This window comes from Marmota flaviventris, chromosome 14 (assembly GCF_047511675.1).
Source record: "Marmota flaviventris isolate mMarFla1 chromosome 14, mMarFla1.hap1, whole genome shotgun sequence".
Classification (NCBI taxonomy): domain Eukaryota; kingdom Metazoa; phylum Chordata; class Mammalia; order Rodentia; family Sciuridae; genus Marmota; species Marmota flaviventris.
This window is the reverse complement of record NC_092511.1, coordinates 57893797-57920100: the sequence shown is the minus strand read 5'-3', so window position 1 is coordinate 57920100 and position 26304 is coordinate 57893797. Positions and strand designations below refer to the sequence as shown.

Below are 26304 nucleotides of genomic sequence, written 5' to 3'. Positions count from 1 at the left end.
CCAGCCCTTTTTATTTATTTAATTTATTTTTAGTTGTAGATGGACATAATGCCTTTATTTTGTTTATTTATTATATGTGGTCCTGAGGATTGAACCCAGGGCCTCACATGTCCTAGGCAAGCACTTTACCACTGAGCTACAACCCCAGCCCCCTTTTTATTTTTTTAAGGCAGGGTATCACTAAGTTGCTGAGGCTGGTTTCCAACTTGTGATCCTCCTGCCTCAGCATCCCAAGGCACTGGAATGAAAGGTATGCACCATCAGGCCGGGCTCAAGGAACTTATTTTAAAGCGGCAATCATTCCATCTTTTGTGTTGGGGATTTAGATTTTTATAAATTAGTTTTTCTCTAAATGGGGGCCCATACTTACTCTTGGATAGTATTAGTAATTCAGAAATCTTTTTTATTTTTTAGGTCTAAAAGAGATTATTGTGCCCCAAATAGGTTGCCATTCAGAATCATCTGTATCAGCTTGTGAGTCTACTGCCTCCAAGCCAAAGAAGAGGAAAAAGGATGAAGTATCTGGTGAGGAACTATTTTGTTTCTTTTGGTGGTAAAGTCTCTGGGTATTGTTTTATAGGTAGTTGTGTGTAGGTGTGAGTATGGGCATGTATATGTAGTGCTGGGGATTGAGACCATGTCCCTGAACATGGTAAGGAAGTGCTCTACCACTAAGCTACATCCTCAGCCCATCGTTTTACTGTTTTGTATCTTTCCTTGAATCTTAGAAATTATGAGAAGTCATTTTTGTTCTTATGGAGTCACGTGTGTGTGTGTGTGTGTGTGTGTGTGTGTGTTTGGTGCTAGGGATTGAACCCAAGGCCTTACATATACTAGACAAACATTTTACCACTGAGCTACAGCCCCAGACCTTTTTATGATTTTTTTATTACCCATTGATAATTCCTTTTTTTAAAAATGAACACAGTACCTTTATTCTGTTTGTTTATTTAATTTTTTTAAAAAAATTAGTTGTCAATTGACCTTTATTTTATTTATTTATATGTGGTACTGAGAATCAAACCCAGTGCCTCACATGTGGTAGGCAAGTGCTGTATCACTGAGCTATAACCCCAGCCCTATTTATTTAATTTTTATATGATGCTGAGGATCGAACCCAGTGCCTAGGCAACCACTTTACTACTGAGCTAAACGCCAGCCCTCCATTGATAATTCTTTATCAAGTCAAGCTGAAAGTTGCTTCTACTGACCAAAAGTAAGATCCAACCAAATTTAAAGTCAGACTAATCTTTTTTTTTTTTTTTAATATTTATTTTTTAGTTTTAGGTGGACACAATATCTTTGTTTTATTTTTATGTGGCGCTGAGGATCGAACCCAGTGCCTAATGCCTGCTAGGCGAGCACTCTACTACTGAGCCACAATCCCAGCCCTAAAGTCAGACTAATCTTATTATACTTTAATATGCCTTAGGACAACATTTTGAAGTTTTCCTTCACAGAGGACTTTAAAAAACTGATGGGCTGAAGGTATAGTTCAGTTGAAGAGCATGTGTTTAGCATACACAAGGCCCTGGATTCAATCTCCAGAATCAAAAACTTGTAACAATATAACAGTTATATTTCTCACTCTAATTTAGGAATACAGTTTGCTCGTATTTTCAGCAAGTGGAGATACATAACACACAAATACACATACACACATATACACATACACAATGTTCCTTGACTTATGAAGGTTACATTCTGATAAACTCATCATAAATTAAAAATATCTTAAAGGAAAATGTATCTAATATACTAATCTATCAAACATCATAGCTTAGTGACATAGTACACTGTGGAGTATCCATTGTTTCCCCTAGGGATCTTGTGACTAACTGGGATCTGTACCTTACTGCCACTCACAGAGAATTATACCACATATTGCTAACCCAGGAAAAGATGAAAATTCAAATTAGGGTTTTTACTGAACATGGATGTTTTTCATATCATAGTAAAGTCAAAAATTCCTAAGTGAAACCATCATAAATCAGGAACCATCTATGCACATATATACACATATTAATTCAAATATTTAATGTCAGTTAAGGACTCATATAAATCTGTAAAAATGTTGAAATACCCTAGTAAATAAATTTCAAGAAATCTAAACAAGGGCTTGGGATATAGCTCAGTTGGTAGAGTGCTTGCCTTGCATGCACAAGGCCCTGGGTTCAATCCCCAGCACCACACACACAAAAAAAGAAATCTAAACGGAAAGAAAATATCCACTGCATGCATGTGTAACAAATTGCAAACTCACTAGTAAATAGACTCATGCAAGCCTTTTAGAAATTCAAAAGTGAAACTAAATAACTTTTGCAACCAAATTAGCAAAGATTTTTTAAAATGATGAGACTGCGGGCAAAGGTGAAATCTGGGGTCTTAGATGGGCATGGTGGCACACACCTGTAATCCCAGCAGCTGGGGAGACTGAGGCAGGAGGAGTGGAGTTCAAAGCCAGCCTCAGCAAAAAGCAAGGTGCTAAGCAACTCAGTGAGACCTTGTTTCAAAATACAAAAAAGGGCTGGGGCTGGGGCTCAGTGGTCATATGCCCTGAAGTTCAATCCCCAATACCCTCACCTCCAAAAACAAAATTCTGGGGTCTTGGGCATAGCTAATGTGGTATAAGTTGATAAAATCATTTTTAAAAATAGCTTGCAGTATTTGTTAAGAATCTTAAAATGGTTAGGTGTCATGGTACATGCCCGTAATCCCAATGAACTCAGCAGCCTGAGGCAGAACGATCCTAAATTCAAGGCCAGCCTCAGCAGTTTAGTGAGATTCTGTCTAAAAATGAAAAATAAAAAGGCAGAGCATGGTGTGCACGGCTGTAATCCCAGAGGATCAGGAGGCTGAGGCAGGAGGATCTCGAGTTCAAAGCCAACTTCATCAAAAGCAAGGGGCTAAGCAACTCAGTGAGGACCCTGTCTCTAAATGAAATACAAAATAGGGCTGGGGATGTGAGTCAGTGGTCAAGTGCTTCTGAGTTCTATCCCTGGTGCTCACCCCCACAAAAAAATTAAATTAAAATTAAAAAGGGCTAGAGATGTAGTTCAGTGGTTACCAAAAACACATGGGTTCAATACTCAATACTGCAAAACAAAACAAAAACCAGAATTGAGGAAGTGTTTAGGTCATTCATATGCTCAGATAAAGTACAGAGTGCTCAAACTTGAATTTAAGATAAATAACAATTGTTAGTATAAATATCTCCCATGTAACATTTGGAACATATTTAAAAAAATATTTATTGCTTATTCAGAAATTCAAAAGAAAATTTTTTGCTATTCTGGCAATCCTGATGCAATTGTAGTTACTTAAAAATCACAAAACTAGCAAAACAAACTAGTGACAGAAGAAAATAGAATATAGGTCCCTGGAAAGTTAGTTATGATTATCTGAGAGGTGAAAACAATGGGTGACTTCTTTTTTTTTTCCTTTTACTTCTATCCCCTACCCTCCAATTTCCTATAAAGAGCATAAAAAGTTTAAATTGTATGTGTAAATGGTTAAGGCTAGGAGCTGGGGATGTAGCCCAGTGGTAAGGCACTTACCTAGCATGAGGCCCTGGGTTCGATCCCCAGCACCAGAAGAAAAAAAAAAAAAAAAAACTGTGAAGCTAACTAATATTCTACTGTGTCATGCCACATTTTTTTTAATCCATTCATCTAGGTTGGTTCCACAATTTAGCTATTGTGAATTGTGCTGCTATAAACACTGATGTGGCTGTGTATGCTGTTTTTAAGTCCTTTGGGTATAGACTGAGGAGAGGGATAGCTGGGTCAAATAGTAGTTCATTCCCAATTTTCCAAGGAATCTCCATACTGCTTTCCATATGACTGCACCAATTTGCAGTCCCACCAGCAGTGTGTGAATGTACCTTTTTCTCCACATCCTCACCAACACTTATTGTTGTTTGTATTCATAATACCTGATATTCTGACTGAAGTGAGGTGAAATCTTAGAGTAGTTTTGACTTGCATTTCTCTAATTGCTAGCGATGATGAACATTTCTTCATATATTTGTTGATTGATTATATATCATCTTCTGAGAAGTGTCTATTCAGGTCCTTGGACCATTTATTGATTGGGTTATTTCTTTTTTGGTGTTAAATTTTGAGTTCTTTATATATCCTAGAGATTAGTGCTGTATCTGATGGCTTATGGTAAATATTTGCTCCCATTCTGTAGGCTCTCTATTCACCTCATTGATTGTTTCTTTTGCTGAGAAGAAGCTTTTTAGTTTGAATCCATCTCATTTGATTCTTGATTTTAATTCTTGTGCCATAGGAGCCTTATTAAGGAAATTGGGGCCTAATCCCACATATGGAGATTAGGACCTACTTTTTCTTCTATTAGATGCAGGGTCTCTGGTTTTATTCCTAGGTCCTTGATCCATTTTGAGTTGAGTTTTGTGCATGGTGAGAGATAGGAGTTTAATTTCATTTTGTTGCATATGGATTTCCAGTTTTCCCAGCACCATTTGTTAAAGAGGCTATCTTTTCTCCAATGCATGTTTTTGGCACCTTTGTCTGATATAATATAATTGTAATTTTGTGGGTTAGTCTCTGTGTCCTCTATTCTGACCATTGGTTTACCAGTCTGTTTTGGTGCCAATACCATGCTGTTTTTGTTACTATTGCTCTGTAGTATAGTTTAAGGTCTGGTATAGTGATGTCACCTGCTTCACTCTTCCTGCTAAGGATTGAGAATAAAATCATGGCATTTGCAGGTAAATGGATGGCGTTGGAGGAGATAATGCTAAGTGAAGTTAGCCAATCCCAACAAACCAAATGCCAAATGTTTTCTCTGTTATAAGGAGGCTGATTCATGGTGGGGTGGGGAGGGGAAGCATGGAAGGAATAGACAAACTCTAGATAGCACAGAGGGGTGGAAAGGGAAGGGAGGGCATGGGGTTAAAAATGATGGTGGAATATGATGGTCATCATTATCCAAAGTACATGTATGAAGACACGAATTGGTGTGACTATACTTTGTATACAACCAGAGATATGAAAAATTGTGTTCTATATGTGTAATATAAATTGTAGTGCATTCCGCTGTCATATATAAATTAAAAAAACAAACAAACCTGTGAAGGTAGCCTAGAAATTAGCAAAGACAGATTGATTATATGTTTTAGAATCCTTAGAAATTAATATCTAGTCAATATATATTCTGCAGAAATGTTTAAATACTATAAATGATTTGTGATTCAGGTGCACAGATGAACAATTCACTAATGCCTCCAGATGCAGTGAGCAGTAATCTAAGGAAGAGTGGCCTGAAAAAACCCGTGGTTGCTTCTTCATTAAAAAGGCAGGGTAAGTTTCCCTTCCCTAGAATAGGCTGCAGTGGTGATAAGTCACCCTAAAGTCAGAAGCAGTATAATCAAGACATGCTGCATGTTGTCTCTCCCAAAAAGTGCTGATATTATAAACACTTTTATATGAATTTATCTGAGCTCGGGTCTTTCCTTTTCCAACAATTTCAAATCATGCTCAAAAATAAATTATAACTAAAATCATAGAGACCAAAAATAGATTAATAGATGCTGCCAGGTGTGGTGAATAGAAAGGAATCTTGGGACAGAATTGTTTTATGTATTGTCTGAAGCGGCAGTCACACAAATCTACACATGATAATATTGCATGGAACTATACACAAGTCCATGTAAAACGAGTGAAATATGAATAAGCTCACTGGATTGCCTCCATGTCGTTGTCCTGATTGTGATATTGTACTGTAATTTTACGAAATATTATTGGGGAAATCTGGGTGTAGGGTATATAAACTTTAAGTTTCTTATAATTGCATATATAATTATCTCAAAAATGTTTTTGGTTTTGTTTTGTTCGGGGGGTACCAGGGATTTAATCAGTGGCACTCAACCACTGAACCACATCCCCAGCCCTATTTTGTATTTTATTAAGAGACAGGGTCTCGCTGAGGTGTATAGCATCTCGCTTTTGCTGAGGCTGGCTTTGAACTCGCGATCCTCCTGCCTCAGCCTCCCAAGCCACACAGAGGCACTCAACCACTGAGCCACATCCCCAGCCCTATTTTGTATTTTATTTAAAGACAGGGTCTCAATGAGTTGCTAAGCGCCTCGAGATTGCTGAGTCTGGCTTTGAGTTCATGATCCTCTTGTCTCAACCTTCTGAGCCGCTGGGATTACAGGTGTGTGCCACTGCACCCGACTCAAAAATGTTATTAAACAACATTTGAAAAGCCTTAAAGCTGGGCATGGAGCCAGGCACAGTGGTGCACGCCTGTAATCTCAGCCTCTCAGCAGGCTAAGACAGGAGGATCACAAGTTCAAGGCCAGACTTGGCATTTTAGCAAATCCCTAAGCAACTAAGTGAGACCCTGTTTCAAAATAAAAGAACAAAAAGGGATGGGGATATAACTCAGTAGTAGTGTGCCCCTGGATTTAATCCCCAGTACCAAAAAAAAAAAAAAAAAAAAAAGGTGGGCATGGTAGTGCATGAAAATATTGCATGGAACTCTATGCACACACACCCAGTTACTTGCCAGCTGCTTTGGAAGCTAAGGCAAGAGGGTCATAAATTTGAGGCCAGCCTCTGCAACTTAGTAACATACTATCTCAAAAATGAAAATGGGGGCTGGGGTTGTCCTTAGTGTAGAACACTTGCCTAACATATTTGAAGCCCTGGGTTCAATTCTCAGCACCACATACAAATAAATAAAATAGGGGCTGGGGATGTGGCTCAAGCGGTAGCGCGCTCGCCTGGCATGCGTGCAGCCCGGGTTCGATCCTCAGCACCACATACAAACAAAGATGTTGTGTCCCTCGAAAACTAAAAAATAAATATTAAAATTCTCTCTCTCTCTTTAAAAAAAAAAAGTATTTTAAAAAAACAAATAAATAAAATAAAGATCCACTGACAACTAAAAAATATTAAAAAAAAAAAAAACAAAAAAGGCTGGGGATCTAACTCAGTGTGGAACGCCACTGGGTTCATTCCCTGTTACCTCCCCCACATACACACACACAAAGGCCTTAGAGAGTTCTAAAAACAAATAAACAAAAAACCAAATTATGTCTTTTGTTTTTACAGTGCTGAGGAATGAACCTGGGGCTTTACACATGCTACGATTGAACTACACTTCTAGCCCCTAAATTATATTTTTAAATTAAAAATTACTGACATGGGACTGTGGGTGTAGCTCAGTGGTAGGACACTTACTTAGCATTTGTGAGGCCCTGGGTTCAAATGCCAGCACTATAAAAAAAAAAAAATTACTAACATGTTTTGGTAGCAGGTATTTTTTAAAATGTGTGTGTGTTCCTTTTATTGCTTCTTACCTATAATGTAGTTGGTATGAGATTCAAAGTAGAAGGAAAAAATAATATATTTTATAATTATGCAGTGAAAAGTATTTGTTGAGAAAGATAAAATATAGACTGTTTCCAAAGTCAGTGAAGCTTGAAAACATATCTAAGAGCAGTGGCATGACTGTTGCTCTGAATTAATGAGACAGAATGACTTAATTTTTTTTTTTTTCCAGAGATTGAACCCAGTGCGTTTAACCATTGAGCCACATCCTCAGCCCCCCTATTGTTTTTCATTTTGAGACAGGGTCTCAAGTTGCTTAGAGTCTCACTAAATTTCTAAGGGTGGCTTTAAACTTGAGATCCTTTGATCTCAGCTGCTGGGATTACAGGCATGTGGCACCACAGCCAGTAGAATGACTTAATTTTGAACATAATTTATGAATTTAAATGTATCTCTTCTCTACTCAGAATTAACTAAGCTTGAAAATTTTGTGTTTTCTTTTTGTTTGTTTTTTTTTTATTGGTTGTTCAAAACATTACAAAGCTCTTGACATATCATATTTCATACATTAGATTCAAGTGGGTTATGAACTCCCATTTTTACCCCAAATACAGATTGCAGAATCACATCGGTTACACATCCACATTTTTACATAATGCCATATTAGTAACTGTTGTATTCTGCTACCTTTCCTATCCTCTACTATCCTCCCTCCCCTCCCCTCCCATCTTCTCTCTCTACCCCATCTACTGTAATTCATTTCTCTCCTTGTTTTTTTTTCCCATTCCCCTAACAGCCTCTTACATGTAATTTTGTATAACAATGAGGGTCTCTTTCCATTTCCATGCAATTTCCCTTTTCTCTCCCTTTCCCTCCCACCTCATGTCTCTGTTAAATGTTAATCTTTTCCTCCTGCTCTTCCTCCCTGCTCTGTTCTTAGTTGCTCTCATTATATCAAAGAAGACATTTGGCATTTGTTTTTTAGGGATTGGCTAGCTTCACTTAGCATAATCTGCTCTAGTGCCATCCATTTCCCTGCAAATTCCATGATTTTGTCATTTTTTAGTGCTGCGTAATACTCCATGGTGTATAAATCCACATTTTTTTTATCCATTCATCTATTGAAGGGCATCTGGGTTGGTTCCACAGTCTAGCTATTGTGAATTGTGCTGCTGTGAACATCGATGTGGCAAGCTTGAAAATTTTGGAATCAACTGTTCATATAAATTATATAGAAATAATTTGGCTCAATTTTGGCAGTATTTATTGAATACTTGTTGTGATGTGGCTGGCCATATACTATGACTGACAGATTAAAATCAGGACATCAGCCTTACTCTTATACCCTGAATTTAAAATAAGACCAATACACGCTATATGGTATTATAATATTGAATATCTATAACTGTTTTATTGAGAACTTGCACCTTCTATTTATGGTTTTGGATAGTCAGGAAGTAAACATAGACAATATCAAATAGAAGATTTTGAACAATTTTTCATCACTTCTTTCAGTGCAAAGAAAAAAGATGTTGAGTGTTGTGGCGCATTCCTGTAATCCCAGCAACTCAGGAGGGAGGCAGAAGGATTACAAGTTCAAGGCCAGCCCCAGGAACTTAATGAGGCTTTAATAAAAAATAGAAAGGGCTGTAGTTGTGGCTCAGTGGTTAAGTACCTCAGGATTCAGTCCCTTGTACTAAAAAAGAAAAGGACAATGGCCTCCATTCAAATTATCATTGTATGTATTTACATATAATTTTAGTTTAAATGAATAGTAGTTATGGCAATGTTTGTTTATTTATTTATTTTGGTACTGGAAATTGAACCCAGGGTGCTTTACCATTGAGCTACTTCCCCAGTTCTTTTTTGCTGGGTGGGGTGGGGTGGGGTGGGGGGTGGGGGTGGGGGTGTGGGGGTGGGGGTGGGGTGGTACCAGGGATTGAACTCAGGCACTCAACCATGGAGCCACATCCCCAGCCCTATTTTGTATTTTATTTTATTTTTTTAAATGAGAGTTTTTTCTCTTTTTTAACATTTATTTTTTTAGTTGTGGGTAGACACAATACCTTTATTTTATAATAAAATAAAGGTATTGTGTCTACCCACAACTAATAAAATAATACCTTTATTTTATTTTTACGTGGTGCTAAGGATCGAACCCAGTGCCTCACACATGCTAGGCAAGTGATCTACATCTGAGCCACAACCCAAGCCCTCTGTTTTGTATTTTATTTAGAGACAGGGTCTCACTGAGTTGCTTCGCACCTTTCTGTTGCTGAGGCTGGCTTTGAAACCTTGATCCTCCTGCCCCAGCCTCCTGAGTCGCTGGGATTATCGGCATACACCACTGCGCCTGGCCCCAGTTCTTTTTATTTTTTGAGACAGGCTCTACTAAGTTTCTTAGGGTCTTACTAAATTGCTGAGGTTGGCCTCAAACTTGCAATTCTCCTGCCTCAGTTTCCCAAGTACTGGGATTACAGGCATGTACCACCATGTCTGGCACACGTGAAGATATTTTAGAAGAAATAGAGTAGAATGGTAGATCTATGAACGATTTGTGAATTTGGAGGTCATCCAGATTCATTCCCTCATATTAGAGAAGAGGAAGTTGAGACATGGATCCTGGGTACATGATGGAATGGGGATCCTATGTCCCACAGTCTCTAGACTCTGAACTCTGTACCCATCAAACTCACCACTTGTTACGTTATTTCCCAGTAAAATTTATTTTTTAGTTTTCTATGGACACAACATCTTTATTTTATTTATATGTGGTGCTGAGAATCGAACCCAGCGCCCCACGCATGTTAGGCGAGCTCGTTACTGCTTGAGCCACATCCCCAGCCCCTTCCCAGTTGTTTACTCTAGGGCTGTAAGATTTGACCCTTTCAGGGGCTGGGGATGTGGCTCAAGCGGTAGCTCACCTGTCTGGCATGCATGCGGCCCCGGGTTCAATCCTCAGCACCACATACAAAAAACAAAGATGTTGTGTCTGCCGATAACTAAAAAATAAACATTAAAAAAATTCTCTTAAAAAAAAACAGATTTGACCCTTCCATTTTATAATGAATTAGCATTCCGTTTGCATTTTAGAATACAAAGTTTTAGAGTTAAGTGTAAAGGTATCATAGCAACTCCTAGTTGAGTTACTAAGGCATCACTCAGTTGATTCTGTTCTTAACCTTGATAGGAAACAAATAGCTTTATAATTGAGAGGGCTTAAGCAAATAGGTTAGTACTCAGCAGGAATAGAACTGATTATAGATCTCTGAAGCAGCCATTATATGAGACCATGCTATTAAAATCTACTAACTGCTGTGCATGGTGGCACATGCTTGTAATCCCAGCAGCTCAGGATGCTGAGGCTGGAGGATTTTGAGTTCAAAGCCAGCCTCAGCAAAAGCAAAACGCTTAGCAACTCAGACCCTTTCTCTAAACAAAATAGGGCTGGGGATGTGGCTCAGTGGTTGAGTGCCCCTGAGTTCAATCCCTGGTATCCCACCAAAAAAAACCTACTTTCTATGGTTAATAACCTTAAACCTACCAGTCTTTAAGAACTTTCATTTATTTTTCTCAATGATTTCTTTAAAAACAATAGGTCTATTGAATTATCACACTGTCCCCCATACATATGTATAGTTATTATGTTAATTAAGAAGCAAAACCTAGGGCTGGGGCTATAGCTCAGTGACAGAGCTCCCATCTAGCACATGTGAGGCACTGGGTTCGATCCTTAGTACCACATAAAAATAAACAAAATAAAGGCATGCTGTTCATTTACAACTACCAAAAAAATTTTTTTAAACAAAAGAAAAAACAATGTCCCAGAATCTGTTTCACTTACTCCCAACTACTTTCTTTGAATTTCAGCTTCATGTACTTTTTTCTGTACAAACTCTATATAACTTTTTCAAACTTTAGTTATTTATTCTGAAAGAAATAACATTGAGAAGAAGGTTTTTTTTTTTCTTCTTCTTCTTCTTCTTCTTTTTCTAGCATGTGGCCAGCTGTTAGATGAGGCACAAGTGACCCTATCCTTCCAAGACTGGCTGGCCAGTGTGACAGAACGTATTCATCAAACCATGCACTATCAGTTTGATGGTAAGTATTGGTCATCCAATTGGGCTGTTGCATTAAGTAGAAGAAATTAATGTAATTTTGCTATAGTTCTACTCTGTTTTGATAAGAAAAATAAGTGCACTTTAATCCAGAGAGCATTGGGCCACATGAAAGTAGAAAGTTGATAGAAAGGAATAATCATAACTAAATCATTTATTTAATCATAATTAAAGTTTAGCACCTACAAAATGAGTTTAGACATAGAAGAGAAAACACAGCAAATAACAAGTAAAGGTAGATTCCCTTGCTCTTGTCTGTGTGTTTTATGTGTTTGGTAAAAGAAATAGCAAAGCTTTAAAATGGATTATTCTAACCCTCAAACTTAAAATCAAAGTGTGGGGAGGGGGGGCTTAGAGAAAACCTAAACATGTGAGACTGAAATAGTTATATCAAATTACATAAACATGGTACCAGAAGTGGTGGTGCACACATGTAATCCCCAGCTACTTGGGAGGATGAGGCAGGAGAATTACAAGTTTGAGGCCAACCTAGGTAATTTAGTGAGACCCCGTCTCAGTTTAGAAAATAAAAAGGTTGGGAGATGTAGATCAGTAGTTCAAACTCCAGTACTGGTGGGGGGGTGGATTATATAGACATGCTAAGGAATATTGGAAAGTGCAGGCTGGATTTGGGTGTGATTTGTTGTAGCCTAATGGAACTCATTGATGTCAGAGGCAGGTACTCAGCTGTCCTTGCCCATCACCTTGAACACATCCTCAGTGGATGGTTTCCAGGCTTTGTTCAGTGCTTTTTGAGCTCATAACATAATACTTTTTATTGCTTTTAGTTCTGTGTTCTAGCTACATGGTAGGTGTGGTTTCATTTCCAAAAACCAGTCCCTGCCACTGCATACACATAGACCCCTTGACTTGCTTAACAAGTCTTCTTTTTTCCAAGCGATACATCTCAATTCATCAAACACTCCTCATAACATCTTCACAGACCTTATATCATCTTGATATTATTTGTTGAATATATTCTAGCTAATGAACATCATTTTAAAAAATAAAGATCCTCGGGACTGGAGTTGTAGCTCAGTGGTAGATCACTTCCCTTGCATGCATGAGACACTGGGTTCAAATCTCAGCACCACATAAAAATAAATAAATAAAAAATATTGTGTCCGGGCTGGGGATGTGGCTCAAGTGGTAGTGTGCTTGCCTGGCATGTGCGCGGCGCTGGGTTTGATCCTCAGCACCACATACAAATAAAAATAAAGATGTTGTGTCCACTGAAAAACTTTAAAAAAAAAATATTGTGTCCATCTATAACTAAAAAAAAAATATTTATAAATAAATAAAGTTCCTTGAAACAGAGCAAGATGGTACATATATGTAATCCCAGCAACTTCAGAGACTGTCAAGAGGATCACACATTTGAGGCCATGTCTCAAAAAGAAAAGGAGCTGGGGATGTAACTCAGTGGTAGCACACCGCAGGTTCCAACCCCAGTACCAATAAATGAACAAAATGAGAATTCTGGGGAGCAAGAAAAATAAATTCCAAGTTTTCCTTAAACATTTCTCCCAAGGGCTAGTGCAAGCAGAGAGAAAACATCCAAAACCATGTAGATAAACACAGAAATTTGACCTTCATAAAATTTTTTTTTTTAAATAAAAAGAAATTTGACCTTCCTGGATGTACCTCTTGACTTTTTGTTGGCCCAGGTTTCTTTGAGAGATCTCAGTACTTTTCAAATATTTTACCTGTCTTCAGAGCATTCTTAGAACAACTGATGCTTACTGGATAAGCAGTGTCCTAGTTTTGCAGTCTCTCAACAATCATTTTCCTGACCATCCAGGTAAGAGCATACTTTGCTTAGATATGAATGCAAATAGCAAAGTGACCAGGGATAGTGAGCAGGAATGAATCAAGTAGATGCAGATGATTAGGTTTTCCTCAGCTTGGCCTCAATGTTCTCAGCTCATTTCACATATCCTTTAAGGGAAAAAAATGAGCATGGTGATATTTACAAAATTGGGGATTCAAAAGTTATCCTTAATGGAAAACAAGGGTCTGCCATGTGTTTTATTATTGAAGGGAACAAGAATAGGGATGATGACTTCTTGACTCATAAAGGTCCATCTGAGCCTTATTTTTGCTTCTGTGTAAAGAAACTCCAGGAGTGTGGTTGTTACTGCTCCTTCATTTCTCTTCCTTTACCTCTCTCTGCACATCAGAAAGCCCACTGAGTTTTTTAAGTGACTTCCTTCTTATTTCTGTAGGCAAACCAGAGCCACTGGTGTTCCACATTCCTCAGTCCTTTTTTGATGCGCTGCAACAGAGAATATCAATAGGAAGTGCAAAAAAACGTCTCCCCAACTCTACCACAGGTACAGAATTCTCCTTTAGGAATAGCAATGGATATTTGACCTTAGAGAATTATTGAGAAAAAATTTGTGTAGAACTTTCTAGACATGCTTGGAGCATGAAGCCCTCAATAATTTGCTCTTGGAATAGTGACCACACTCTTCAAAGGCCCTTTTCTTACTTATTCCAGTAAGAGGTTAGAAGAAAAATTAAGAAAACATAAGCTTGGTAAAAGAACAATTAAGAGCACAGCAGGACCAGGTGTGGTGGCCACACCTATAATCCCAGATACTCCAGAGGCCGAGGCAGGAGGGTTGTAAGTTTGAGGCCAGTCTCTGCAATTTAGCAAACCTTGTCTAAAAAATAAAAAGGGCTGGAGTTGTATTTTAGCTATAGAGCTCCCCTGAGTTCAGTTCCCTGTACTGTAAGATAGATAAACGATTGAATGATGATAGATAGGTAAGTAGGTAAGTTTGAAATTTCTAATTAGGAACTAATTTCTGCAAAAGCATTGCAGGCCCTAGTAGTTATTTGGACCAGCTTCTTGGAAGTAGATTATATATAAATTAAAACCTTTTGGTTTTTAAAATCTTTTTTTTTTCAACATTTGATAAAGGGGAGTAATTTATAGGCTTTGAACTTTATATATTTGGTGCTGGGAACTAAATCCAGGACCTTACACATGCTAAGAATGGACTCTACCACTGAAATACATACCTAACTCTAACACTTTATTATATTGTTCCAGTGCTTATTAACATCTCTCTTCTAGGGATCTCAAGACACTTATTAAATAGTATAGGAAATAAGGAAAGGAAATGGATGAAAAAAAATATTATTGGGCTGGGGATGTGGCTCAAGCAGTAGCACGCTCGCCTGGCATGCGTGTGGCCCGGGTTCGATCCTCAGCACCACATACAAACAAAGATGTTGTGTCTGCCAATAACTAAAAAATAAATATTAAAAAAATTCTTTCTCTCTCTCTCTCTCTTTAAAAAAAGAAAAAATATATTATTTAGTGGCAAATGGCCAAGAGTAACTGCACGAAGAAACCAGTGTTATTCAGTAAATTATTCTTTAATACAATAGTGACTTCTTGAGTTTTAACTCATTTTTTGAACATTGCAAGCTGTGAGTCAGTATGTTTGGGGACATATAAATCTTTGTGTTCATAGCTTAACAATCTGACTTTTGAAGCAGTGTAGAGTCTTTCTTCCAGTTTAAACTTGAGACCTAATACAGTAATTTCAACCCATCCATTGGCTATTTTTCTAGGCTCTTTGGTGGAACTACATATAATCTGGCATGTAGGCAGTGGATTGGCAGGATTGGCAGTCATGTTAGAAATCTTAAACTCCATGTAATTGTTTGTTTGTTTGTTTGTTTTTTGAGGTGCTGGGGATTAAACCCAGGGTTTCATGCATGTAAGACAAGTGTTTACGTAATTATTTTAAAGACTATAATTTAATTTAAGCTGTAACATGTGAAGTAGTAAGAGTCTATTTTAAAGTGGAGTCCTGTGCACATACCTTTACAAGTTTCTAAGGTATCAAAAATAAGTAGGATCTCAAAAGGAGCACTAGAGACTTCACATAGCAGAAATCTTTATCACTGGATTTGTCACATATCTGCCAAACCCTGCTATATATTTTAAAGTGTTGAGATTTGGGCTGGGATTGTGGCTCAGTGGTAGAATGCTTGCCTAGCATGTGTGAAGTACAGGGTTTGATCCTCAGCACCACATAAAACAATAAATAAATAAAATAAAGGTATTGTGTCCATCTACAATGAAAAATAAATTTTTTTAAAAGTGTTGAGATTCGATGAGTGCAGTGGTGCACATCTATAAATGCAGTAGCTTGAGAGGCTGGCACAGGAGAATCACAGGTTTAAAGGCAGCCTCAGCAACTTGGTGAGCCTCTAAGCAGCTGGGCTGGTATAATTTCTGATACCAAAAGAAAAACTAAAGTGTTGAGATTCTAGGTCACAGCAGTGAAAAAGCTGACTAAAACATAGGGTCTAACAGTCTTATAGGAAAGTTCTTTCTGTAATATTCCACAAAGCTATCTGCTTAATCCTCCCATGAACTTCCTAATCTTTTGGTGGACACCCTGGGAGTTGGGGCTCCCTGCAGTATGTGCCTAAAGTGGCAGAGGTTTACCAGGACAGAACTTAGATTGAGACATGCTTCAGTTAAATGTAAGAGTTAGTACTGTGTGCCCCTGGATGAAATTGTTAGGCTCTCTATGCCTTAGTTTCTTCACCTATAAAATAGAGATAATACTAGTACTTACTTCATAGTTTTATTTTGAAGATTAAATTTGGCACTTGTAAGCATTTGGCATACAGTTGCTATTATTATGATGCATGATTGTAATTAGCCTTTGAGGATTGTGGTAAGCTTTTTCCCCCTCTGTAATAGATAATAGAAAGAAGAACAGGCAAGAAAATATTCTGTGAGATGTGATTATCTCACTTTTTTTTTCTAATAGCAGTGGACAAAAACCATGTAAGGAAGTCATTGCCATACAGTATGATTCATGCAACAATAAAAATATGTTCAAGATTAAAAAAAAAAGTGTTGAGATTATATAAGGAAAAAGTAGCATTGCATTGAACTCTAGAAATTGAGTAACAAATACAGTGAAAGGGAATGGTATTGTCTGGTAGTCTAATTTTGTCCCTTTTTTACATTGAAGCTTTTGTTCGAAAAGATGCCTTGCCACTGGGAACCTTTTCCAAGTACACCTGGCATATCACTAATATTCTACAAGTTAAGCAAATCTTAGATACCCCAGAGGTAAGAGTTTATTTCTACAGTAGTGGGAGGGCAGGGAGGGAAGCTAGTGTAGGGAGTAAGTTTGCAGCAGTTCCCTGAGATCTTTGCCAGTTCTGAGTTCCTTTTTTTCATGCCAGAGGTTATTCAGAAGTAGTTGTTACAGTTCTGACTCTGATTTTACTGGGTATTCCCACTTTAAAAAATTGTCATAAACAGATATGGTGGCACATGCCTGTAATCCCAGCTACTTGGGAGGCTGTGGCAGGAGGATCACAAGTTCAAAGCCAGCCTATACAACTTCCTGAAACCCTGTCTCAAAATTTAAAAAATAAAAAAAAAATTCTAAGGGCTAGAGATGTAGCCGATGATGAAGTGCTTGCCTTGCATGAACAAAGCCATGGTTTCAATCCCACCAACAATAAAAAGATGTCTTAAAGTATAATTTTTCTCTGCCTTCAGATTCAGAAAGCAGGGTCTTATAAATTCAGTAATGATCCCATAGTAGCTATGATGACCCCTAGATTTGATTAGCAGGCAGCTAGAAAGGATATGAGTTACTTTAGATGATGTACTCTTTGTAAAGTCAAGTGGTACAATTAAACCCTCCTTCCCAAAGTGTAATTTGGTTCTTGCAAGAGAAATGGCCCTTAATTATCATTGTCTTTCACCAGGGACACAATAGACATTTTAAAAATTTTCAAACAGATCTCGAAAATTTGAGAAGGAATATTGTAGAAAATTCAGCATAGTGTGATTTGATACATTAAGACTACCTCAGTGGCAAAGCATTTTTATGTTCAGAAAAAGAATAAGTTGTTTGGTAGCTATGGAACTTTCCTATGAACCCAGGAAAAGGCCTGTGTTAGCACTAAAGACTTGGGAACTTTAAATGCAGGGTGTCCAGAGGCAGCTCCTAGCCTAGAATAGGTGGCATTCAGGAAAGCATCAAAGCAACCCAAGGCAAAGGCAGGTTAGGAGAAAGAGCCAGTGATCATTGACCAGCTTCTCCTGGTCATTATTTACCTACATTGTCTCTTTTACCCTCCCAGCCATGCATGGGTAGGCACTGAGTTTTGCAGATGAGAAAACAGGCCCTGAGAAGTTAGCTTGCTCAGGGCCACCCTGCTTTTTGGTTCAGACTCTATCTGGCTCAGTCCTAGGACAGTGTGAAGCACACAGGATGTGAGGTGAGCCGTAAGTGCTATCAAAACACTGTTCAGAAGAAAGCTGCCAGGAGGGGAAGTAATGAAACTGATTTTAGAGCATGTCTGTGTCAGTAGCAGTCCTGTAGTTGTGAAGATCTTACAGGTTCAATTGGTATATGATTTTGCTGGAGTTCGAATTAAGGAAAGCCAGAAATGATGTAAAGGAGAAAAGGCAGATTTGTGAACAGGATTTACTCAGAAATACAAAGGAAAGTTGTAATTCATTGGCACTTAACAAGAAAGAAGGAATCGTAAAAGATTTATTGCCATCCAGGTATTTGTCTACTTTGAAAGTTTTCCATGTCTCACCTTTCTTCTTTTGTCCTGGTATCCAGATGCCCTTGGAAATCACCCGTAGCTTTATCCAGAACCGAGATGGGACTTATGAGCTGTTTAAATGCCCCAAAGTGGAAGTGGAGTGCATAGCAGAAACTTACGGTCGCATAGAAAAGCAACCAGTGCTGCGACCCTTGGAACTAAAAACTTTCCTCAAAGTTGGTGAGTTTCTTCCTTCAGGGGTCATCTCTGTACATTACACTCTCTGAGGCTTTAAATTATTTATTTATTTAGTTAGTTAGTTAGTTAATTATTTTGGTACCAGGGATTGAACCTGGGGCACTTAACCACTGAGCCACAACCCAACCCTTTTTATGTTTTATTTTGAGACAGGGTCTCGCTAAGTTGCTCAGAGCCTCACTGAATTGCTGAGGCTGGCTTTGAACTCACAATCCTCCTGCCTTAGCCTCCCAAGTCGTTGGGATTACAGGCATGCACCACCACATCTGGCGCTCTGAGGCTTTGAATCTTGACTTTAATCAAAAAAAGACACATGTATTCATTTCATAAAGGCAGTGATGGGTTAAATATTTGGTCTCATTTGAGCCACTGCTTCAAAATAAAATTACAGAAGTCATATATGTTAGAGAAATAGAGTCTCTCTGGAGAAAAATTATAGATTTCATTATAGAACATAAAGGACTAAATTTAAAACCACATTTAATCCCCACCCCTCCATGCAGTAGGGAGCATCACTGTTAAGTTCTTGGTGCATATTCAGACTCTTCTGTACATTAAGAGTTTCCAAAACATGGGATGTACTTCTGCTGCTTTTTTTTTTTTTACTTATTACTACATGATGAACTGCTTTCCATGTCTTATCTTTTTTTTTAGTTGTAGATAGACACAACATCTTTATTTTATTTATTTAGTTTTCTATGTGGTGCTGAGGATCGAACCCAATGCCTCACACATGCTAGGCAAGCGCTCTACCACTGAGCCACAACCCCAGCCCTCCATGTCTGTCTTTAATGTTATTTTTTTAAACTTTTTTATCATTATTTTAAAATATACATAGTAGAAAATTTACCATTTTTATTTATTTTTTAATTTTTTTACTGAGAGTTGAACTGAGGGGCACTTTACCATTGAGCTACATCCTCAGCAGCCCTTTTTATTTTTCATCTTGAGACAGGGTCTTCCTAAGTTGTTTGAGCTGGCCTCAGCCTCCTGAGTCACTGGGATTACAGGTATGCACCACCACACCAGTTTAAAACTACTTTTTTTTTTTTTTAAAGAGTACCAGGGATTGAACTCAGGGACACTCAACCACTGAGCCACATCCCTGGCCCTATTTGTATTTTATTTAGAGATAGGGTTTCATGAGTTGCTTAGTGCCTCACTTTTTTGTTGAGGCTGGCTTTGAACTCATGATCCTCCTGCCTCAGACTCCCAAGTCACTGGGATTACAGGTGTGCGCCACTGCACCCAGCTTAAAACTATTTTTTAGTGTACAATTATTTTGCATTAAGTACATTCACATTGCTGAGTAACCATCACTTAATCTTCAGAACTTTTTATTTTCCTTAACTGAACTCATATTCTGGGCTGGGAATATAGCTCAGTTGGTAAAGTGCTTGCCTTGCATGTATAAGGCTCTGGGTTCAATCCCCAACACCACACACACACACACACACACACACACACACACACACACCAAAAAAAAAAAATTGAACTCATTTTCTGCTCTCCATACCTGCCTCCTCCAAATCCCTAGCCACCCACCTTCTACTTCTGTCTCTGAGTTTAACTACTCTTAGTACCTACATAAGTGGAATCACACAATATCTGTTCTTTTGCACCTGTTTATGTTACTTAGCATAAGTTCTCTCTAAGGTTCGTAGCTTAAGTCAAATCTCCTTCTTTCATAAGGTGAATAACATTCCATTGTATGTATATATACCTTTTTGTTTATTTATTCATCTGTAGATGTACACTTGGATTGCTTCTACATTTTAGCTATTGTGAATACACAGGGTTTTGTTTGTTTGTTTGTTTCATTTTTTGTGGGTTATGTGGTGCTGGAGATTGAACTCAGGGCCTTGGGCATGCTAAGCACATGTTTTATACTGAATACGCCCCCAACTTACAGTGTTATTTATGTATGTATGTCTGTATTTTGGTACTGGGGATTGAACCCAGAGGTGCTTTATCATTGATCTACATTCTTAGCCCATTTTACTTTTTATTTTATTTTGAGACAGGGTCTCATGAAGTTGCTTAGGGCCTCACTAAGTTGTAGAGACTGACTTTGAACTTGTGATCCTCCTGCCTCTGTCTCCTGAATTGCTGGGATTATAGGCAAAGAAAAAAATACATTAAGACATATAAATATATGTGTGTATATGCATATATATATATATATATATATATATGCATATACACACATGTATATAAAATTCATTCATTGGAATGTCACCTAATCAATCCCCTACTTATGTTGTTTCAAACTTTTTTCTATTAACTAAAACAGTACTGAAATTAGCTTCCTCATAAATAAACTTTTCTTATTTTCTAACTTATGTAGGATATTCCCTGGGATAAAGTCCTAAAAAAGAAATTGGAGGGTCAAAGGTTATGTATATATTAAGGCTTTTATCCATCAGCTCTCTAGAAAGATTGTAATATTTTTAGAATGTATTCCTGCTAGCCATGTTTAAGCGTTTCTTGGACTAGGGCTATAATTCATTGGTAGGGTGCTTGTCTAGCATGCACAGGGCCCTGGGTTCAATCCCCAGTACTGTAGAAAGGAAAAGGAAAAAAAAAAAAGGAGAAACTCTTTTTTAATTTTTGTTGATTTGATAGATTAAAAAAATTTTTTCTCTTTTAATTTGCATTTTCCTCAAATATTAAAGAGGGTTAACTTTGCATATTTATCATTTGTGGTGTTTTTTATTTTTAAAATATTTTTTAAGTTGTCCATGGACCTTTTTTTTAATTTCATTTTTTTACTCATTTATATATGGTGCTGAGGTTTGAACCCAGTCCCTCACATGTGTGAGGCAAGCACTCTGCCACTGAGCCATGGATTTTTTTATTATTAAGGAAATTAAATTCAGAATGAACACACATACACAAAAAGAAATCTTTAGGCCTAGATGTTTCACTGGGAGAATCCTATCAAAAGTCATTTCTGTTTGATGAATTGGTTTTTTTGTTTGTTTGTTTTTAATTAGGGTATTTATGCAATAATGTCTATAAAAAGCATTTAATTAGCAATTGCTTTGTGCCAGGTGTTATTTTAAATGGTTTATATAGCCTGGCATAGTGACACACACCTGTAATCAGGAGGCTGAGGCAGGAGGATCATAACATTTGAGACCAGCCTCAGCAATCTAGTGAGACCTTCAGAAACTTAGCAAGACTCTGTCTCAAAATAAAAAATAAAAAGGGCTAGGGATGTGGCTCAGTAAAGCACCCCTGGGTTCAATCCCCAGTACCAAAAAAAAAAAAAATTAAAGGCTTTATATGTGCCTTATATTACCTCATTTAATGCTCATCAGTCCACTGAGAGGTAGATTTCATGATCCCCATTTACAGAGGAAGAAACAGAGGAGAAGGTCAGTGCAGCCCCCCCGCCCCCAGGGTTACCTACCTAGTAAGTGGTAGTGCTGCTTCAACCTCACACCATTTTGGACTCCAGAGCCTGCACCAACCATCTAGTACTCAACTTTCTTTCCACTGACTATACTATAAGCCCTTCCAAGGCAGTGAACTGTGACACTCCTGTTAATCACTGTACCACATGGTCTAATGATGGCTAAATGCCTGGTCATAATAGGTACTCATTAAAGACTTGTTAAATGTCTGAATGAATGCTAGGCATATTGGGGCATTTTCCTTTTTTTTTTTTTTTCCCCCTTACATCAGTCATAGTTTTAATTATTTTTCTAGCTTTGTGATCTATCTAGCAGGCCCCTTCTTTTCTTTTAACTGTGTATTATTCCAGGAGAAAATTATAATTTATAATTATTTTGACAGATTCTTATGAACATATTCTTAGGTATATTACATTTTTTTGTTGCTCTTGTTTCTAACTTGTTATTGCCACTGTATGGAAAGCTCTTGGTTTTGGTATACAGTAATACCCTTATCTGCAATTCTGTTTTCTGTAGTTTTAGTTACCCTCAGTCAACTTCTATCTGATAATGTTAAATGGAAAATTACAGAAATACATAATTCATAAGTTGCTTTTGTTGTTGTTGTTTGTTTTTCTGTATGGGGGATTAAACCCAGGGTTGCTTAGCCACTGAGCTAGATTCCCAGTTCTTTTTTATATTTTATTTTGAAAAAGGGTCTCACCAAGTTGCTAAGGCTGGCTTTGAACTTGTGATCCTCCTGCCTCAGCCTCTTCAGCTGCTATGACTTTAGGCATGCAACACTGCTCCCGACACAACAATTTATAAGTTTGAAATTGCACATCATTCTGAGTAGCATGATGAAATTAGGTGTTAATCTTTCTCCCTACCACCTGGGATGTAAATCATCCCTTTGTCCAGTGAATCCATACTATATATATACTACCTGCCCATTGGACACTTAACAGCTATCTCAGGAGCCAAAATTATTTATTTATTTATTTTTGCAGTGCCAAGAGTTGGACCTAGGGCCTCACACATGCTAGGCACAAGTGCTTCACCAGTGAGCTATATCCCCACTCCTCAGAGACTAAATCTTAACTATCAGTTCAGTATTTGTAGACAGATGACCCTTATTTTACTTAATAATGACCCCAAAGCACAAGAGTAGTGATGCTGATAATTTTATTATGGTATATTGTTATAACTGTTTTATACTTTATTATTATTATTAATTTCTTAGTGTGTCTAATATATAAATTGAAGTTTATATGTGTGTCATAATATGCAACAGAATCAGAGTCATTCCTGGTGGATTGGGCTGGTAATAAAAAAAAAACACACAAACACAGAAAATACCTTTTTCGGGATTCAGGACAGCTCTGCAGCCTCAAGAATCAAGCTCCTATGCTGAAGGGCAAGGAGAGCAAGGGAGACAAGAGGCAGACAAGAGAGCAAGCACACTTGAAACCCCCCTATTTATTGAGGAGAAGCCATTCATAGAATATTCCACCCAAATAAGGCAATTGGATTTTGGAGGGTGGAATCTTGCTTGATGATGTCTTGTGATCAGCAGTCTGACTGACATCTTAGAAAGCCACACCCATCTCAGGTGACTGTGGGATCAAAGGCAGAGCAACCGAAAAGGCACACATACATTGCACAGCCCAATCAGGCAGCAATGTCAGTTCAGTTCCTTCATAAGCTCACATGCGCATAGCTCACTCACATAGCACATGGGCTGACTCACAACAAATGTGTATATATGTGTGTATATCAACAGAGAGAGAGAGAGAGTCTGTGTGTGTGTGTGTGTGTGTGTGTGTTTGGGAAACCATCCATTGAAGGTCTTAGAATGTATCCCCTGAAGATGAGAGGCCCCTTCTTTTCTCTTAACTGTGTATTATTCCAGGAGAAAATTATAATTTATAATTATTTGTCAGATTCTTAACCAAGCTTCTTAACCTTAATAAAGTCTTAGTAATGATAATAGTAGTTGCTTTCCTCCCATTTCTGTAAAACTGGGGACATCACCTACAAAAATCATGATCATTTTATTTCCTATCAAACATTTTTATCTTTTTTTTCTTGTTCAGATAGTGAGGATTTCAAGAGCAATGATGGAAAAAAAAAAAATAGGAGTCATGCCTATTTTTTCCCCTGCATAATAAAATCTTTCCAGTGTAGTATTTTTCAGCTCTGTCTTTAAGAAGAGATAGTAATAAGTATTTGGTGGGGGGAAAAAAAAAAAGGGCATTACTTTTTTTTTTAAATAAATAAGTTTGGCAGATGTTACATATTATATCTTTGTGATTCTAAGGTCCTTGATTACAAAATGCTTAGTAGATGTACTAGCTACTTTTCTGATGGGAAAAGAAACTTTGCCATGTGAAAACTGTTGTGGTTTTAAGATGATACAAAGAGATCTCAGAAACTATGTTACAATTTGATTAGAAGGGGTAGTAAGGAGAAGTGTCTTAGAATATAATTTATTTCTTGCCTAGCATGCTTTAGGCCCTGGATTCCAGCACTGGAAGAAAAAAAAAAGAAGAAGAAGAAGAAAGGATGAAAAGTTATTGGGGATAAAATGGAGGGGGAATAAGATAGTGAAGTGAAAAATAGAATATTAGGGGTCTGGAGTTGTGGCTCAGTGGTAGAGCGCTCGCCTAGCACATGCAAGGCCCTGGGTTCGATCCTCAGCACCACATAAAAATAAAAAAATAAAATAAAGGTACTGTGTCCAACTACAACTAAAACTAAATATTTTTTTAAAATAGAATATTAGTTTATGAAGTCAGAAATAAGTAATACTGAGAGAAAAAAAAAGGTATACTGTACATATAATTAGTTAGGGTCTTTCTCCTCTATCATTTTTTTGTTATATATTTAAAAATTTTTGTTTTTTACTTTTTCTCCTGAAAACCATCCTTATTTTAACTGACAGAAATTGAATCTGAATTTTTTGTTTCATATCTGCCATTCAGCTGACACTCTAGCCTGCAACATCAGTTAAGAAAGACCTAAATTACAAATATGTGTTTTAATTTTATAATGATCAGAAAACCTGATACTCTATTCACCATTAACTATGTAGGCCCTTCTCAACTTTCTGATTATCAAAGCTGAGGAGACTGTTCCATCCCAAGACACTTCTTGCTATAAGGAATGCCCATGAGAGTCAGGTGGAATTGTACTAATTAGTGGTCCTTCTCCCTCCCGCTTTTAGGAAACACTTCCCCAGATCAAAAAGAGCCCACACCTTTCATCATCGAGTGGATCCCAGACATCCTTCCCCAATCCAAGATTGGCGAGCTGCGGATCAAGTTTGAGTATGGTCACCACCGGAACGGGCATGTAGCAGACTACCAAGACCAACGGGCCCCTCTGGACCAGCCCTTGGAACTGGCCCCTTTGACCACTATCACTTTCCCTTGAGGCAAAACAAGAGTTTTTTTGCTGCTAAATTTGCACATCCTCACCTTGACCACTTTAAATACTAGTTTGGCACTTAGATGGCCCCATTCTTTAGTGAAACTGCTCTTAGCTAAGCAGGTTCTGCTGAAGAAAAACTCATAAATAGCCTTTTGGGTGCTGCTTTGTACTATCTTCATTATAAGTTGGGCAGTTTAAAACTGGCTACAGTTTTAAAAGGAACAAAAAGAAAACCAACTCACTTTCCTTCTTATAGATTCACCCTTAGACTTTATTTCAACCTTTTTCTAGTTCTCTAAGAAGTTAGCAGCACTCAGCCTTATGCCAACAGTATTAGAAAATTAATACCCCAGTTAGGGCAGAAGGTAAAGGACCATCTTGGCAGAGTTCCAGCCATGCTTTTTATTCTGTTCCCAAATAAAGCAAAGTGTCACTAGTTTTTCCAAATTATACCTCATGCTGGCCTAATTATTTCCACTGTAAGCTTTAGGAGAGATTTACCTGATAGTGAAATATAGGGAAAAAAGGTCTGGGCAGCAAGAGATTATTGATATTTCTAACTAATGCTTATAATTGCTTAGTCACTTGACATTTATTTCCTTTTTTATTCTTCAAAAAGTTTTAAGTTGGTAAAATTCTGTTTATGGATTCACTGATCACAGAATGGAGATACTAAAAAAGAAATGGAAAGGTGTCTTCAAGGAGGAAAGAAGAGAACAAATATTTTCTATGTGCTTACCGTATACCAGGCACTTTGTTTTACATTCTCATATCATCATTTTTCTCATTGAATCCTTTTTTTTTTTTTTTTTTTTAAGTAAGCAGCCTCTTTGAGGTTATATATCTTGTTGGAAACACATTAAAAGGAATGTTTAGGGGGCCTGGAGTTTAGGCTCAGTGGTAGAGCGTTTGCCTAGCATGTGTGAGGCACTGGGTTCGATTCTCAGCATAAATGAATGAATAAAGGCCCATCAACAACTAAAAATATATATATATTTTTAAAATGTTTAGTTTTACTCCAGTATTCTAATTATGATATGTTGCTTCAATATCTTTCTTAAATTCATTGTCCTTGGAAAGCAAGGACAGTAAGTTAAAAAAATCCATATGAAGTAGGCTCTTGGTCCTCTTTCAATTACAGATGATAGAAACTCAGTTCTAACCAGCTTAGAATGAACAACTGTTCATGGACACTAAAATAGGGCTGGACAACCACATGGGAGTAGAGGTGGGCCACTGTCC

At 37.6% G+C, this 26304-nt stretch overlaps 1 protein-coding gene across 8 annotated transcripts in view; it reads left to right on the top strand.

Moving 5' to 3' along the window:
* Window positions 1-25512, top strand: part of C14H2orf42 (chromosome 14 C2orf42 homolog) — a 34998-nt gene extending 9486 nt beyond the window's left edge. For 5 of the 8 annotated variants that reach the window (XM_027934493.2, XM_027934489.3, XM_027934490.3 and 2 more), the window contains exons 4-10: window positions 415-525; window positions 5223-5327; window positions 11301-11405; window positions 13648-13755; window positions 16432-16532; window positions 18052-18214; window positions 24857-25512. In XM_027934493.2, coding sequence (XP_027790294.1) covers window positions 415-525; window positions 5223-5327; window positions 11301-11405; window positions 13648-13755; window positions 16432-16532; window positions 18052-18214; window positions 24857-25065 — 902 coding nt within the window. In that variant the 3' untranslated portion in view covers window positions 25066-25512. Of the gene's footprint in view, window positions 1-414; window positions 526-5222; window positions 5328-11300; window positions 11406-13647; window positions 13756-16431; window positions 16533-18051; window positions 18215-19187; window positions 19243-24856 lie in introns of all 8 variants that reach the window. The other 3 variants (XM_071601675.1, XM_027934494.2, XM_027934495.2) reach the window with 3 other exon arrangements.
* The last annotated feature ends 792 nt before the right edge of the window (window positions 25513-26304 follow it).